The 16,466-nt window shown below is 45.0% G+C and overlaps 1 protein-coding gene across 1 annotated transcript in view; it reads right to left on the reverse strand.

Moving 5' to 3' along the window:
- The window catches only part of LOC115459846 (ras and EF-hand domain-containing protein-like), a 91,750-nt gene that overhangs the window by 42,263 nt on the left and 33,021 nt on the right, over positions 1-16,466 (reverse strand). Inside the window, exon 2 of the mRNA XM_030189644.1 lies at positions 4,959-5,111. Coding sequence (XP_030045504.1) covers positions 4,959-5,111 — 153 coding nt within the window. The remainder of the gene's footprint in view (positions 1-4,958; positions 5,112-16,466) is intronic.

Here is a 16,466-nt window from a genome sequence, read left to right on the forward strand (position 1 = left end):
AACGTCATCTGCCATTTAGCCACCCAGTCTCGTAAGGTCCTTCTGTAATTTTTCACCCACGGTTTTCCTTCTTACACTTCAAAAACTAAATACGGGGTGGAGGTGTGGATGCAGAGGCTTTTTCCCTTTCTCATTTTTATATCCTCTTGCACTTTGTAGGAGTGTAGTATTGATAAGTACTTTGCAGTCTTTATAACAAGAGGTTGTTTTGTTTTGTTTGACAGAGATTAACTACTCCATTTCCAGTCTAACTCCAGAGGAAAAAGGCTTCAGCTGAGGTAAGGGAGAGATTTATACCACAAGAGGAAAGGAGAAACAGGGGTGACATGATACAGGCGTTCAAATATTTGAAAAGTATTAATCCGCATACGAACCTTTTCCGGAGACGGGAAGGTGGTAGAACTAGAGGACATGAATTGAGGTTGAAGGCGGGCAGACTCAGGACTTATGTCGGGAAGTATTTTTTCATGGAAAGGGTGGTGGATACATGGAATGCCCTCCTGCGGGAGGTGGTGGAGAGGAAAATGGTAATGGAATTCAAACACGCGTGGGATAAACACAAAGGAATCCTGTTTAGAAGGAATGGATCTATGGAATCTTAGCGGACATTGGGTGGCGACGCCGGTATTTGGTGAATAAAACCGGTGCAGGGCGAACTTCTACGGTCTGTGCCCTGATCGTGACTGAATAGATAGGAAGGGGCTGGAATGTACATTTTAAGGGGCATCGACGTTAGCTTCAGAACTTTTAGTACAGGAACAGTGCTGGACAGACTTTTATGGTCTGTGCCCTGAGAAAGGCAGGGACAAATCAAACTCGAATATACGTATAAAGTATTACATACCATGTAAAATGAGTTTATCTTATTGGGCAGACTGGATGGACCGTTCAGGTCTTTATCTGCCATCATTTACTATGTTTTATTTATTTATTTTTATTTATTGTGGCATTTATACCCCGCTCTTTCCCACTCAATAGCAGGTTCAGTGCGGCTTACAAAGCATGGATAAAAGGTATTACAGAGATGACACAGTGTATGGTTACAAAGTGTAAAGCAAAGTATATAACACAATGAGGCTCATTTTCAAAGCACTTAGCCTCCCAAAGTTCCATAGAAACCTATGGAACTTAGCCTCCCAAAGTGCTTTGAAAATATGCCTCATAGTATGGCTACAGAGTATATAACGCAATGTATGGTTACAAAGTGTTACAGAGATAAGTTGTGTGGAGAATGACAAGATGAAGACATGGGGGGAAGAACTGAGGTATACTTAGTGTTAGTGGTGTGGATTAGTGATGTGGGTTAGGTTCGTAATTTAAGTTGGGTCGGTCAGATATGCTCATTTGAAGAGATACATTTTCAGCAGCTTTCGGAAGGGTAGGAGTTCGTTGGTTGTTCGGATGTATTTTGGTATGGTATTCCAGAGTTGACTGCCTATAACGGAGAAGTTGGAAGCGTAGTAGGTTTTATATTTGAGGCCTTTGCAATTGGGGAGGTGAAGATTGAGATATGTTCGAAAGGATTTGGATTCATTCCTGTCTGGGAGATCGATTAGTTTGGTCATGTAGCTTGGGGATTCTCCATGAAGGATCTTGTGGATTAGTGTGTGTACTTTGAATTATATTCGCTCTTTAATAGGGAGCCAGTGTATTTTTTCACGAAGTGGTATTGCACTTTCAAATCGTGATTTGCCAAAGATGAGTCTAGCTGCTGTGTTTTGGGCAGTTTGGATTTTTTTCAAGATTTGGGCTGTGCAGTCAATGAAGATGCTGTTGCAGTAATCGGCATGGGTGAGTACTGTGGATTGTACCAGATTGCGGAAAGTTTTTTGGGGGAGGAATGGTTTTACTCTTTTCAGTACACACATGTTGAACATCTTCTTTGTTGTGGCTTTAGCGTGTGTTTCTAGAGTTAGATGGTTGTCCAACGTTACTCCTAGGATTTTTAGATTATTGGATATCGGGATTGTAACGTCGAGAGTGGTCAGAGTGGTTGGGAGTAGAGTGGAGTGTTTTGATGAGAGGATTAAGCATTGAGGTTTTTCTTTATTCAGTTTAATTTTGAAGGCGTTGGCCCAGGAGGTTAAGATGTTCATGTTACTATGTTAAGTGCTCAGTGCCCTTGACCTTAGAGTAACAAGCATAAAGAGTTTGATCACCAAAAAAATATTCATTCACACAGCTTTAGACAATACAATGAAAAGGAGTCAAATGTACACTTATTTAAATTTTCTCATTAGCGAGGTGACTGGAGTCCAGCCTGCCTGCCTGCCCCTGGCTGAGATCTGTCTTGTACTGATGCAACAGGTACCTCTGGGGGAGTGGGGGCACATTCCAGATTAGGGACCCAAGCAAAAACCAGCTGGTGGACAAGTACAGCAACTGGTGCACTGACTATATCCCAGTTACTTCATTTCCCTTCTTCCATGGCGTGTTCTCTTGTTCTCAAGACAGGATTTTACACTGCATTTCAAGCAAAGATGAAAAGGTTTTGCCCAGACACTTGAAGGACTAATCAGTTTGTTATGCCTGCAAATGTCAAGTCACAGGAACAGAGAAGCCAAGAGCCTCCTGCAGTGTCCTGGTGGTGGGGCATATATGGAAACGGAGAGCCTCATTTTGTGAGGAAGCAGCTGGGTTCAGGCAGTGAAGGGGAAATTCACTGTTCTGACAGCACACTCTTCTGCCTCGCCCCCCCTCCTCTCCCTAGCGCAGTGGGAGCTGATCCTGCTGAAATTGTCCCTCTTGTGTATCACACATCCTTATTCTCATCAGGCTTCCATTGGCCTGACTGGACTCATTTCTGCAGTTATTCATTATCTGGGGACAGGGTGACATCCATCAACAGGATCATCCACTCTTTCTGTGTTTCTGTGAATCTGTTTCCCTCCACCTGACTCTTACAGTGTGATCACACACTTAAGAACACCTGATACAAATCTGTGGAAACTCTGAATTGCCAGGGGGGTGCCATGTGACCTGGTCTCCATCAAAAGACTTTTGGATATTTCTGGTTTTTGAACTACTTCCTGAGCTCTCTAGGTGCTGATGCTGTGTTGGACGAAATATTAGCGGGGCCATGAACCCCGAGTCCCATCCCATTCTGCTGCCTATGACTACAAATACCACAATGCATCAGAAGGGAGGACTCTCTAAAAGCTGGACTGGTTTAAATCTTTCCTCTGGGTTATTTGGCAACTTGGAACAATGCATCTAACTTTCTGACTTCTTGAAAATGGAAGTTTTCTTTTTAAATAAGGAAAGCTGCTATAAATTAAGGCAAACTCCCTATTACTACTGCTACTTATTTCTATAGCGCTACTAGATGTACGCAGCGCTGTACACTTGAACATGAAGAGACAGTCCCTGCTCGACAGAGCTTACAATCTAATTAGGACAGACAAACAGGACAAATAAGAGATAAGGGAATAACTAAGGTGGGAATGATAATATATAGGTACTGGACAGGTGAGTAAGGGTTAGGAGTTAAAAGCAGCATCAAAAAGGTGGGCCTTTAGCCTAGATTTGAAGACAGCCAGAGATGGAGCTTAACGTACCAGCTCAGGGAGTCTATTCCAGGCATATGGTGCAGCAAGATAAAAGGAACGGAGTCTGGAGTTAGCGGTGGAGGAGAAGGGTACAGATAAGAGAGATTTACCCAGTGAACGGAGTTCCCGAGGAGGAATGTAGCGAGAGATGAGAGTGGAGAGGTACTGAGGAGCTGCAGAGTGAATGCACTTATAAGTCAATAAGAGGAGTTTGAACAGTATGCAGAAACGGATAGGGAGCCAGCGAAGGATACTATGTTATTGGGAAGGAGGTAGACTGACTCCAAGGTTATCAGAAATAGGTGACACATCAGGGTTTTTCAACAGCCCCCTCCCCCCAGCTCCGCCAAGTCTTTAGAAGCTGTAAAAATGCTATGGATCAGGAGTTGTGACGCGTCACCTGTGTTTGATGATGAGGTGCCAGGGTAGGGTTGCCAACTAGATCCAGATTTGCCCAACGGGGTTGATCCAGTCCTGAATTTACCCCTTTGCATGCAGGGACTTGTGGTTTTTGATTTCCCCATTGGATTTCCAAGGGAAAGCACGGCTACAAGTCCCTGCATGCAATGGGGTAAGTGTTGGGCAAATCTGAATCCAGTTGGCAACCGTATGTCAGGGGTTCATCTTAATTCCAGTTCACATTTCCAGCCCTAAGTCCTGGACCTTGAAGCCTCAACCCCTGGCACACTTGACGCTTCATATTAGAGCATTCCACATCTCCACCACCCTCTCCGTGAAAAAATACTTCCTGACAATTAGTCCCGAGTCTGCCCCCCTTCAACCTCAATTCATGTCCTCTAGTTCTACCACCATCTCGAAGGCGGTAGAACTAGAGTACATGAATTGAGGTTGAAGGGGGGGGGGGGGTGTGGAAGACTCAGGACAAATGTCAGGAAGTATTTTTTCACGGAGAGGGTGGTGGAGATGTGAAATGGCCTCCCGCGGTAGGTGGTGGAGATGAAAACGGCAATGGAATTCAAATATGCGTGGGATAAACACAAAGGGATCCTGCTTAGAAGGAATGGTTCCGCGGAATCTTAGTGGAGATTGGGTGGCGACGTCGGTAATTGGGAAACAAAATTGGAGCTGGGCAGACTTCTACGGTCTATGTCCTGATTGTGACTGAATAGATAGGGATGATGGGCTGGAGTGTAAAATTTTAAGGGGCTTCGACGTTAGCTCCAGAACTTAGTACAAGAACAGTGCTGGGTAGACTTCTACGGTCTGTGCCCTGAGATTGGCAAGGACAAATCAAACTACCAAATCATATACCATGTAAAATTAGTTTATCTTGTTGGGCAGACTGAATGGACCGTACAGGTTTTTATCTGCCAACATTTACTATGTTACTATGCTACCTACGGCCCATTAGAAATGTAGTGCCTCATTCCCTTCAAAATAAGCTTCTACCTTTTCAGTACAGATTCCAGCTTCTCTGTGTTAAGTCTCTGGGCACGAAAGTCCTGGATCATGTCCACTATTAGCCTCTCGTACTGCTGGAGCAGCCCAAAGTCTGAGCCCGCATGGATCAGCTGGTACATCTCGCAGAGCTGGTCCCGACTTCTGCAGAAAAAGGAGCATCGAGTCAATAAGTAGGTATTTCTTACCAGCTAGATGTCGTAGACCAGGGGTTCTTAACCAGTGCTGCCCACACCCCCAAAGATTTTAGGAGAAGGTCAAACCAGGTGCGGAGAAGGGTCTTGAAATCTGAGGCAATTTACTGAAACTTTCCAGACAGAGTGAAGGCAGTTATTGGTTTGTATAACTGTGGACTACTGCAATTGTAGCGACATGCTAGCAAGTTAACGTTGTTGGCGGCTAACAGTCAGTGACCTATGTAGCTGTTTGTAATCACCAGTAGGTTTAGGAAGAGGGTGTGAGAGTTTCATTGGTCAGTTAAAATGGCCAAAAAGGTTAAGAACCCCTGACTTATACGGTATGTACCAAAAACTTCCTCTTCATGGAGGCATGAAGATAATACATGACCTATCTAATTAAAGATGCCCAATTACTACATGATATAAATAATATTTTTGTTGGACCTTCAGAGGGTGGAAATCTTAGTACACTGCATTTCTGCTAACATTGATTTTACCTCTTTTCGTCATCAGTCCATTTTCATCTCTGATATACTTATTAATTCGTGGCTTCTATACCCATATAATTATTTAGGGCCCTGTTTACTAAGCCACGCTGTAGGCACGCTAATTAGCGCTTGCTAACGATCAAGACACCCATTATATTCCTATGGGTGTCTCTAGCATTAGCGCGCGCTAAAACGTTTGCACGCCTACAGGGCGGCATAGTAAACAGGGCCCTTAATTTGTAATTTCAAAATTAAGAACTTACCTTGAAAAAGGGTCATCCTGTAGATGAAAATGGACCCATTATGGGGGTGGGGGGTGGGAAGAGGAGGAATTTGATATACTGCCTTTCTGGGGATACAATCAAAGTGGTTTACATGTTATACATAGGTACTTATTTTGTACCTGGGGCAAAGGAGGGTTAAGTGACTTGCCCAAGGTCACAAGGTGCTGAAATGAGAATTGAACCCAGTTCCCCAGGTTCTGACTCCTCCACTCTGCCACAAGAGTGGTGAAACAAATCTTAGCAGATATCCACCCTCTAAGAGCCAATAAAATTATTATTTATACAATACACGAATTGTAGTTTATACAGTGTAAGTTAATAAGGATAATTATTGCAGTGAGGACACTGCATTTGTTGTATGTTACATCTCCCACACCAAAGCTGGAAGTTAATAATTAGTGAATACTATGAGGCAGTCATAATATGATCTGACTAAATTATTTAGTTAAAAAATATGTGGAGGGGCATAATCGAACAGCGCCGGCCATCTATATGGCCGGCGCCGTAAAAGGCAGTCCTGAACCGTATTATCAAAAAAAATGGCCGGCCATCTTTCGTTTCGATAATACGGTTGGGGCCGGCCAAATGTCAGAGATGGCCGGCATCGGTTTTCGCCGATAATGGAAACCGAGGCCGGCCATCTCAAACCCGGACAAATCCAAGGCATTTGGTCGTGGGAGGGGCCAGCATTTGTAATGCACTGCACATGCCAGGACACCAACCGGGCACCCTAGGGGGCACTTCTAAAAATTAAAAAAAATATATATATAGCTCCCAGGTGGATAGCTCCCTTACCTTGGGTGCTGAGCCCCCCAAATCCCACTGTACCCACATATAGGTGCCCCCCTTCACCCATAAGTGCTACGGTAATGGTGTAGAGTCGTGGGGAGTGGGTTTTGGGGGGGGGTTCGAGGGCTCCCTTTTAACACCACAAGTGTAACAGGTAGGGGGGGGATGGGCCTGGGTCCACCTGCCTGAAGTGTACTGCATCCACTAAAAACTGCTCCAGGGACCTGCATACTGCTGTCAGGGAGCTGGGTATGACATTTCAGGCTGGCATAGAGGCTGGCAAAAAAGGTTTGTTTTTTTTTGGGTCGGATGGGGTTGGTGACCACTGAGGGAAGTAAGGGGAGGTGATCCCCTATTCCCTCCGGTGGTCATCTGGTCAATTGGGGCACTTTTTTGAGACTTGGTCCTAAAAAGAAAATGGACCAATTGAAGCCGGTGAAATGCTTCTCAGAGCCGGCCTTCTTTTTTTCCATTATCAGCTGAAGCCGGCCATGTCTTAACAACGCTCCCCGTCCCACCTCCGTCCTGCCTCCCATACCCTCCTGAAACGCCCCCTTTAACTTTGGCCGGCTCTGCGACGGAAAGCAGTTGGAGCCGGCCAAAATCGGCTTTCCATTATACCGATTTCACCGGCTTCAGGAGATGGCCGGCCATCTCCCAATTTGTGTCAGAAGATGGCCGGCGATCTCCTTCGAAAATAAACTGGATAGTGTTCTCTCTCATACATAAGTCTTAACATTAAAGATCTGATTCATTTTATTCACCCTGTGCCCTAATAGATGTCAGCCTCCAAAAACAGCAAGTCAAAAGAACAAAACGCAATCAAAAAGACACCCCTAGCTCTAATACAAGTGGTTGGTTGACTGGAGAAAACAGGTTTGAAAGACAGGACTGGTGGGCCCCGTAGCATACTATAAATACATTTCAAAACTCTCACAAACTGGTCCCCATGTGGTTCTGACTACAGAGGTAATCAATAGAAATAAAACAAAATAAAACATGGAAAAGAAAATAAGATGATACCTTTTTTATTGGACATAATACATTTCTTGATAGTGAGGTTGCAAAAGAGATTGTAGTAGATCGGGTATCTTTAAATAACAATAAAAATCAGACAAAAGATTGCCAATTAATACTGTCAAGTACTAAGCATGATGTACTTAGGAACAACAAACATAGTTTGAAATGTCTATATGCGAATGCCAGGAGCCTAAGAAATAAGATGGGGGAGTTAGAATATATTGCACTAAATGAAAAATTAGATATAATAGGCATCTCTGAGACCTGGTGGAAGGAGGATAACCAGTGGGACACTGTCATACCGGGGTACAAATTATATCGTAGTGATAGGGTGAATCGGATTGGTGGAGGGGTAGCATTGTATATTAACGAGAGCCTTGAATCAAATAGATTGAAAATTCTGCAGGAAGCAAAACACTTCTTGGAATCAGTGTGTAAAGGGGAAAAGAATAGTGATAGGAGTGTACTACCGTCCGCCTGGCCAGGACGAACAGACGGATGCGGAAATGTTAAAGGAAATCAGGGACGCAAACAAACTGGGCAACACAATAATAATGGGGGATTTCAATTACCCGCATATAGACTGGGGTAATGTAACATCTGTACACGCAAGGGACATAAGATTTCTTGATGAAATCAAGGACAGCTTCATGGAACAGCTAGTTCAGGAGCCGACAAGAGAAGGAAAAATACTAGACTTAGTCCTTAGTGGTGCTCATGATCTAGTGCAGGGGGTAACGATACGAGGGCCGCTTGATAACAGTGATCATAATATGATCGGTTTTGATATTGGCATTGAAGGAAGTGAAACTAGGAAATCAAGTACGCTAGCGTTTAACTATAGAAAAGGTGATTACGACAAAATGAGAAAAATGGTGAAAAAAAGACTGAAAGGAGCAGCTCGCAGAGTAAAAAACTTGCATCAGGCGTGGATGCTGTTTAAAAACACCATCCTGGAGGTTCAGGACAAATATATTCCACGTATTAGAAAAAAGGGAAAAAAGACTAAACGTCAGCCGGCGTGGCTAAACAGTAAGATAAAGGAAATCATTAGAGCCAAAAAACAATCCTTCAGAAAGTGGAGAAGAGAACCAACTGAAAGTAACAGGATAGATCATAAGGAATGCCAAGCCAAATGCAAAGCGGAGATAAGGAGGGCAAAAAAGGACTTTGAGAAGAAATTAGCGTTGGAAGCAAAAATACATAGTAAAAACTTTTTTAGATACATTAAAAGCAGGAAACCGGCCAAAGAGTCGGTTGGGCCGCTGGACGAAAATGGTGTTAAAGGGGCGATCAAGGAGGACAAAGCCGTAGCGGAGAAATTAAATGAATTCTTTGCTTCGGTCTTCACCGAGGAGGATTTGGGGGGGACACCAGTGCCGGAAAGAATATTTGAAGCGGGGGAGTCGGAGAAACTAAACAAATTCTCTGTAACCTTGGAGGATGTAATGGGTCAGTTCAGCAAGCTGAAGAGTAGTAAATCACCGGGACCTGATGGTATTCATCCCAGAGTATTAATAGAACTAAAAAATGAACTTGCGGAGCTACTGTTAGAAATATGCAATCTGTCCCTAAAATCGAGTGTAATACCGGAAGACTGGAGGGTAGCCAATGTTACTCCGATTTTTAAGAAAGGTTCCAGAGGAGATCCGGGAAATTATAGACCGGTGAGTCTGACGTCGGTGCCGGGCAAGATGGTGGAGGCTATTATTAAGAATAAAATTGCAGAGCATATACAAAAACATGGACTGATGAGACAAAGTCAGCACGGATTTAGTGAAGGGAAGTCTTGCCTCACCAATCTAATGCATTTTTTTGAGGGGGTAAGCAAACATGTGGACAATGGGGAGCCGGTTGATATTGTATATCTGGATTTTCAGAAGGCGTTTGACAAAGTGCCGCACGAAAGACTCCTGAAGAAATTGCAGAGTCATGGAATCGGAGGTAGGGTATTATTATGGATTAAGAACTGGTTGAAAGATAGGAAGCAGAGAGTAGGATTGCGTGGCCAGTATTCTCAGTGGAGGAGGGTAGTTAGTGGGGTCCCGCAGGGGTCTGTGCTGGGTCCGTTGCTTTTTAATGTATTTATAAATGACCTAGAGATGGGAATAACTAGTGAGGTAATTAAATTCGCCGATGACACAAAATTATTCAGGGTCGTCAAGTCGCAGGAGGAATGTGAACGATTACAGGAGGACCTTGCGAGACTGGGAGAATGGGCGTGCAAGTGGCAGATGAAGTTCAATGTTGACAAGTGCAAAGTGATGCATGTGGGTAAGAGGAACCCGAATTATAGCTACGTCTTGCAAGGTTCCGCGTTAGGAGTTACGGATCAAGAAAGGGATCTGGGTGTCGTCGTCGATGATACGCTGAAACCTTCTGCTCAGTGTGCTGCTGCGGCTAGGAAAGCAAATAGAATGTTGGGTGTTATTAGGAAGGGTATGGAGTCCAGGTGTGCGGATGTTATAATGCCGTTGTATCGCTCCATGGTGCGACCGCACCTGGAGTATTGTGTTCAGTACTGGTCTCCGTATCTCAAAAAAGATATAGTAGAATTGGAAAAGGTACAGCGAAGGGCGACGAAAATGATAATGGGGATGGGACGACTTTCCTATGAAGAGAGGCTGAGAAGGCTAGGGCTTTTCAGCTTGGAGAAGAGACGGCTGAGGGGAGATATGATAGAAGTGTATAAAATAATGAGTGGAATGGATCGGGTGGATGTGAAGCGACTGTTCACGCTATCCAAAAATAATAGGACTAGAGGGCATGAGTTGAAGCTACAGTGTGGTAAATTTAAAACGAATCGGAGAAAATTTTTCTTCACCCAACGTGTAATTAGACTCTGGAATTCGTTGCCGGAGAACGTGGTACGGGCGGTTAGCTTGACGGAGTTTAAAAGGGGTTAGATAGATTCCTAAAGGACAAGTCCATAGACCGCTATTAAATGGACTTGGAAAAATTCCGCATTTTTAGGTATAACTTGTCTGGAATGTTTTTACGTTTGGGGAGCGTGCCAGGTGCCCTTGACCTGGATTGGCCACTGTCGGTGACAGGATGCTGGGCTAGATGGACCTTTGGTCTTTCCCAGTATGGCACTACTTATGTACTTATGATTAGCTTTCGAAGGTTGCCCTTCTTCGTCAGATCGGAAATAAGCAAATGATGGTAGATGACAGTATATATAAGTGAAACATCAAAGCATTTCAGACTACAGAGGAAAACTGACAGAGAAAAAAGCAGCAGCCATTCTTCGGAGGTGGAAACCTTTGGATACATATTTTAAATGAGAAAGCAGCAGCAGGTAAACTCCTGACTGGATGACACCGCACAAGGAATGGGGAGAACAGACAAACAGTCTGCAGTGGTGGCTCCGATCCTTCCTCCCACTTTTCTGCCAGCAGCTATCTTATGAGAACACAAATCTGTTTTGGAAGCCATTGAGTTAACACGGTTGAGATGGTGTCTCCTAAACCTTTGGGCCTTAGGCACATACCTACCCCCCTGCTTACAAAGCGGGGCGAGCAGCTACCGTGCACTAATGCCAACACAGCCCATTCACTTTGAATGGGCTGTGTCAGCATTGCCAAGCAGCTTAGTAAACACAGGGGCTATTTTGCTGCTTATGATTTATCATGCCCTTTGCACTTGCTTTTGGAGTGTAAGAATTGAAAATGCATTGGGTGTTGGGTATTATTAGGAAAGGTATGGAAAAGAGGTGTGAGGATGTCATAATGCCGTTATATCACTTCATGGTGCGACCGCAACTTGAATATTGTGTTCAATTCTGGTCGCCGCATCTCAAGAAAGATATAGCGGAATTGGAAAAGGTGCAGCGAAGGGCGACTAAAATGATAGCGGGGATGGGATGACTTCCCTATGAAGAAAGACTAAGGAGGCTAGGGCTATTCAGCTTGGAGAAGAGACGGCTGAGGGGAGACATGATAGAGGTATATAAAATAATGAGTGGAGTGGAACAGGTGGATGTGAATCATCTGTTCACGATTTCCAAAAATACTAGGACTAGGGGGCATGCGATGAAACTACAGTGTAGTAAATTTAAAACAAATCGGAGAAGAATTTTCTTCACCCAACGCATAATTAAACTCTGGAATTTGTTGCCGGAGAACGTGGTGAAGGTGGTTAGCTTGACAGAGTTTAAAAAGGGGTTAGATGGTTTCCTAAAGGACAAGTCCATAAACCACTACTAAATGGACTTGGGGAAAAATCCACAATTCCAGGAATAACATGTATAGAATGTTTGTACGTTTGGGAAGCTTGCCAGGTGCCCTTGACCTGGATTGGCCGCTGTCGTGGACAAGATCCTGGGCTCGATGGACCCTTGGTCTTTTCCCAGTGTGGCATTACTTATGTACTTATTTTTTTGTGCTTTATTGTTTAGTATACAGGCACAGACCTCACTCTAGTCTATAACACACTCATATTCAGAGAGAATGCTGAATAACCTAAGATCAGTGTTTTCTATAAAGCCAAACTCTTCCAGGGAGGAGGTGGGACTGTAGCACACAACTGAAAGATCTCCTGGAGTCAGAGTTCTGGGGACTATAATGATTATCAACCCTATATAACTAAGGCAGAGATGGAAGAAAGCCCCTTATCTCCCAAGAGAGGGTGAGGCTCATTTAGTGGGTCGGTCGCCTTAACCTCAACGTTTCTGTTTTGACGGAACACCTGGATTGCCAATGGCTTGCACAATTTACATCTGTTTGCTGTTCAGGTGGAGGCAAGCCAAACTGAGTCAGCTTCACTGTTACCTCAGCAACATCACAGGGATTAAACAATCAGGCCCTAGGATAGAGGGTGAAGTGAAATCATTCCTGCACTGTTCTGCACGCCTACTCCAGAAACTCCTTAGAGCCAGCAGTGTACTGCAGGAGGAAATGACAAACCTCATAGGCTGGACTGTGCGATACTGGAGTAGCAGGATCATCCTTGGGGGGGGGGGGGGGGGGGGGGAGAATTGAGACTACCCTGAGCTCCATGCTTTGAAAACAGCGCTATGTCACTGTTACAAGTAGTGTCAACACTCTCTTCTCTCCCCTTCTCCCTCCAAACAGTACTAACTTGTAACCTCTTTCTCTTCTGCCGGCTTCCCTTTCAAGTCTGTCTGAGGATCAAAGCCAGTCAGGGGTAAAAGACATTGTTCATCTTCTGGCAGACGTAGGTTGAATTGGGGGGGGGGGGGGGGGGGGGGGGGGGAAATAGAGAGAGAGAGAAACTTTGGCAGGGTCTGGGGGAGCTCCCAATTCCCTCTAGGGCAGGGATTGTCAATACAGGAATCCACTAGCAGATTTGCATACAATGAAGACAGGGCATGCAAATCCCTCTCATATTTTTTTTTTAAAGAAATGTATACCCTGCCTATCCCTAGGCGGTTTACATAAAAGAACATAGAAAAATACAAAGCAAGAAACTAACCAGACTCTGCATGAAACAAATAACTTTAACAGTCAAGTACCACAATATCAAACTCAAACCCCCAAAACTGGGGAATGCTTGAAATGCTGCAAACATTGACAGGCAATATTCACTGTGGATGTGCTGAAACCTAGACTGACTGGGTGGGTCCCAAGGACAGGGTTAAGAATTTCTGCTCTAGGATCAGGAATAGTACCAGAGGTTGGTGTCACCTCTTTCCTCCCCACAAAATGCCAAGTCAACAGTCAAAGGAACTTATACGTATAGTGGCAACTGCTAAATGTATAAGTTCCTTGTCCGTGAATGTTCAGCAGCACTATGTGGACAGTCAAGTAAAAAACTACTAAAGTGTCCAATATATATTATGCACTATATCCTAGTGTCTCTTAGGATCAACCTACTTCAGTACTATCACACTACTATCCTAACCACTGAACTCAGTGGCGTACCAAGGGGGGAGCGGTCCGCCCCGGGTGCATGCCGCTGGGGGGGTGCCGTGCGCCTGTCGGCTCTTCGTTTTCATGCTCCCTTTGCCCCAGAACAGGTTACTTCCTGTTCCGGGGCAGAGGGAGCATGAAAAAGAAGAGCCGGCAGGCGCGCGGCACCCCCCCCCCCCAGCGGCGTGCACCCGGGGGGGGTGTTCTTTCACCGGGGGGGGGGGGGGGTGTCACGCTGTTCCAGGGGGGCGCTGCACCCGGGGGGCGGGGTGCATCGGCGATCCACCCTGGGTGTCAGCCCCCCTAGGAACGCCACTGACTGAACTGTATACATTTGTTTCAATGTGTTCTCTTGCAGAGGAAAAAGTCTCAACAAACTCCTTAACATAGCCTTGTGGCTTTTAATTAACCAGAGTTCTTGCTGTCATCATCGGCAAAAAATCTCCTGTGTGTTCAGTCTCATTAACTAATTGTTGCTTATTTGTACAGTCTGTGTTCTAATTTCTTGCTTTAAATATCAAATAAAGCCAGCACTTATCTTGCTGCTGTGGCCATGGCGTGGAGAGACTAAGGGGAAGATGCATCAATGAAACGTAAAACAACCGAAAACGTAAAAGTTTTAGAAAAAACGATGGATGCACTAAAAAAAACAAGTCGCACATGTTCGGTGCGGTATTCTAAACTCGCATGCATGAAAGAATCGTTAAACTGGTGTAATCCCCGGTAGAGGAAACGCATGCGCACAACCGCTAAACCTACGATATCACTGTGGCTATTGTACGTCCTTTATGGACGGCCTTGCCCCCCTGCCCCGCCCGGGGTCGCCGCTGCTCCCCGCTCCCCCCTGCATTAAAATCGTGACTTTTTTTTAGCCAGCCCCAGCCCCTGAAGAAATATGGTAGCCCTTGCTCTCAGTAAAATACAGGCCAATGGCTCAGGCTAAGAGCTAGGCCTCTTTAAAAAGGAAAAATCATGTCTGATACAAAATGTATTTCTCACTGCAGCTGAGGCTGAAGTGAGTTCCCAGAGAGCTGACAGGCAAGGGAGGGGGCATCTGCTCTGGTAAACAACCCATGGGACTAGAACCTGTGAGAAGTCATGAGAAAGTTATTTTAGGCTCATTTAAGTTGATAAAGGGCTAGATGTACCTAGGTTGAGCATACCCAAAGGGAGGGGGGAGAGCTGAGGAGTGCTGAAGAGAGCAAAATGACCTGTGAAGTCATCTCACAAGATGTGCTCTGGGCCTATTTTGTTTATAGTTAGAGCTGGAGAATAAGTGAAGTCATTCCTTATCAACTGATAAAGGGCAAGAGCCCTGGTGAGAACGCTAGGGGCCACTGGAATCAATTGTACCAGAATGGTATAAGAGATGCAGTCAGAGAGGTATCAGGGCAGAAGAGAAAGATCAGAGAAGAAGCCAGGAGCTAGGAGAGAGAAGGATACAGACGTGGCGTGAGATGCTGTTCTACCATATGACTGAACTGCTTGTACTATCTTTGGTAAGATATCAATATTAATAAACTATACTTCTTTACCTACTAAATACTGGGTTCCTTTATAATTGCATAGGTTTATACTGCCTTGACTGCTAACACTGTCATGTGCAGATACGAGGTTGGGATAATTAAGTACCTAGAGGGGATAGACATTTCTGTCAGGAGTAATAGAAGGGCCATGGCTCCGCTGCGCAACAGAGAAGGCAGATCCTAATAAAATTAACACCCCCCTCTCTCCCTCCCTTCCTGAAAAAACAGCTCCCGCCATCCTCCGCCCCCGCCGCCCCCCCCCCCCCGAGGTCATCGCCGCCGTTCCCCCCCCCCCGTCTTACCAGGCTCGTGCAGCGCCTCTCACCTCTGTGTGAGACTCGCGGAGGAGGCGATCAGCTGTTCTTGCCCGTGCAGCACCATCACACAGAGGTGAGAGGCACGGGCCCGGTAAGACGGAGGGAGGCGGAGGATGGTGGGAGCTGTGTTTTCAGAAAGAGAGGAAGGGAGGGGGGGCCGTGGCTGGCTAAAAAAAGTCATGATTTTAATGCAGGGGGCAGCGGCGAGCAGCGGCGACCTCGGGCGGAGCGGGGGGGGGGCAAGCCCGTCCATAAAGGACGTACAATAGCCACGGTGATATCGTAGGTTTAGTGGTTGTGCGCATGCGTTTCCTCTACCGCTTGCGGGGATTACACCAGTTTAACGATTCTTTCATGCATACGACTTTAGAATACCGCACCGAACATGTGCGACTTGTTTTTTTTAGTGCATCCATCGTTTTTTCTAAAACTTTTACGTTTTCGGTTGTTTTACGTTTCATTGATGCATCTTCCCCTTAGTCTCTCCACGCCACGGCCACAGCAGCAAGATAAGTGCTGGCTTTATTTGATATTTAAAGCAAGAAATTAGAACACAGACTGTACAAATAAGCAACAATTAGTTAATGAGACTGAACACACAGGAGATTTTTTGCCGATGATGACAGCAAGAACTCTGGTTAATTAAAAGCCACAAGGCTATGTTAAGGAGTCTGTTGAGACTTTTTCCTCCGCAAGAGAACACGTTGAAACAAATGTACACAGCTCAGTGGTTAGAATAGCAATATATATTATGCCCACATCAATGAAGCACAAAACTAATATCAATAATATAACGGGCATTGGACTCTTTTTTACAGACTTATGAAAGCTACGTTTTTTAAATATGATGAACTTTTTGATATGCTTTTACTACTCAAATTTGAAGAAAAGATGCAAGGAAAGATAATAGTGTCAGGGCATAGCAAGGGCTTATTACTTTATGGCAGTGAAAATCAGCCACTCATAGTTTCATGGTTTGAGTTTGTATATATAAATCACTGTCCTAACTTAAACTGCACAGCC

This window comes from Microcaecilia unicolor, chromosome 1, assembly GCF_901765095.1.
Source record: "Microcaecilia unicolor chromosome 1, aMicUni1.1, whole genome shotgun sequence".
Classification (NCBI taxonomy): domain Eukaryota; kingdom Metazoa; phylum Chordata; class Amphibia; order Gymnophiona; family Siphonopidae; genus Microcaecilia; species Microcaecilia unicolor.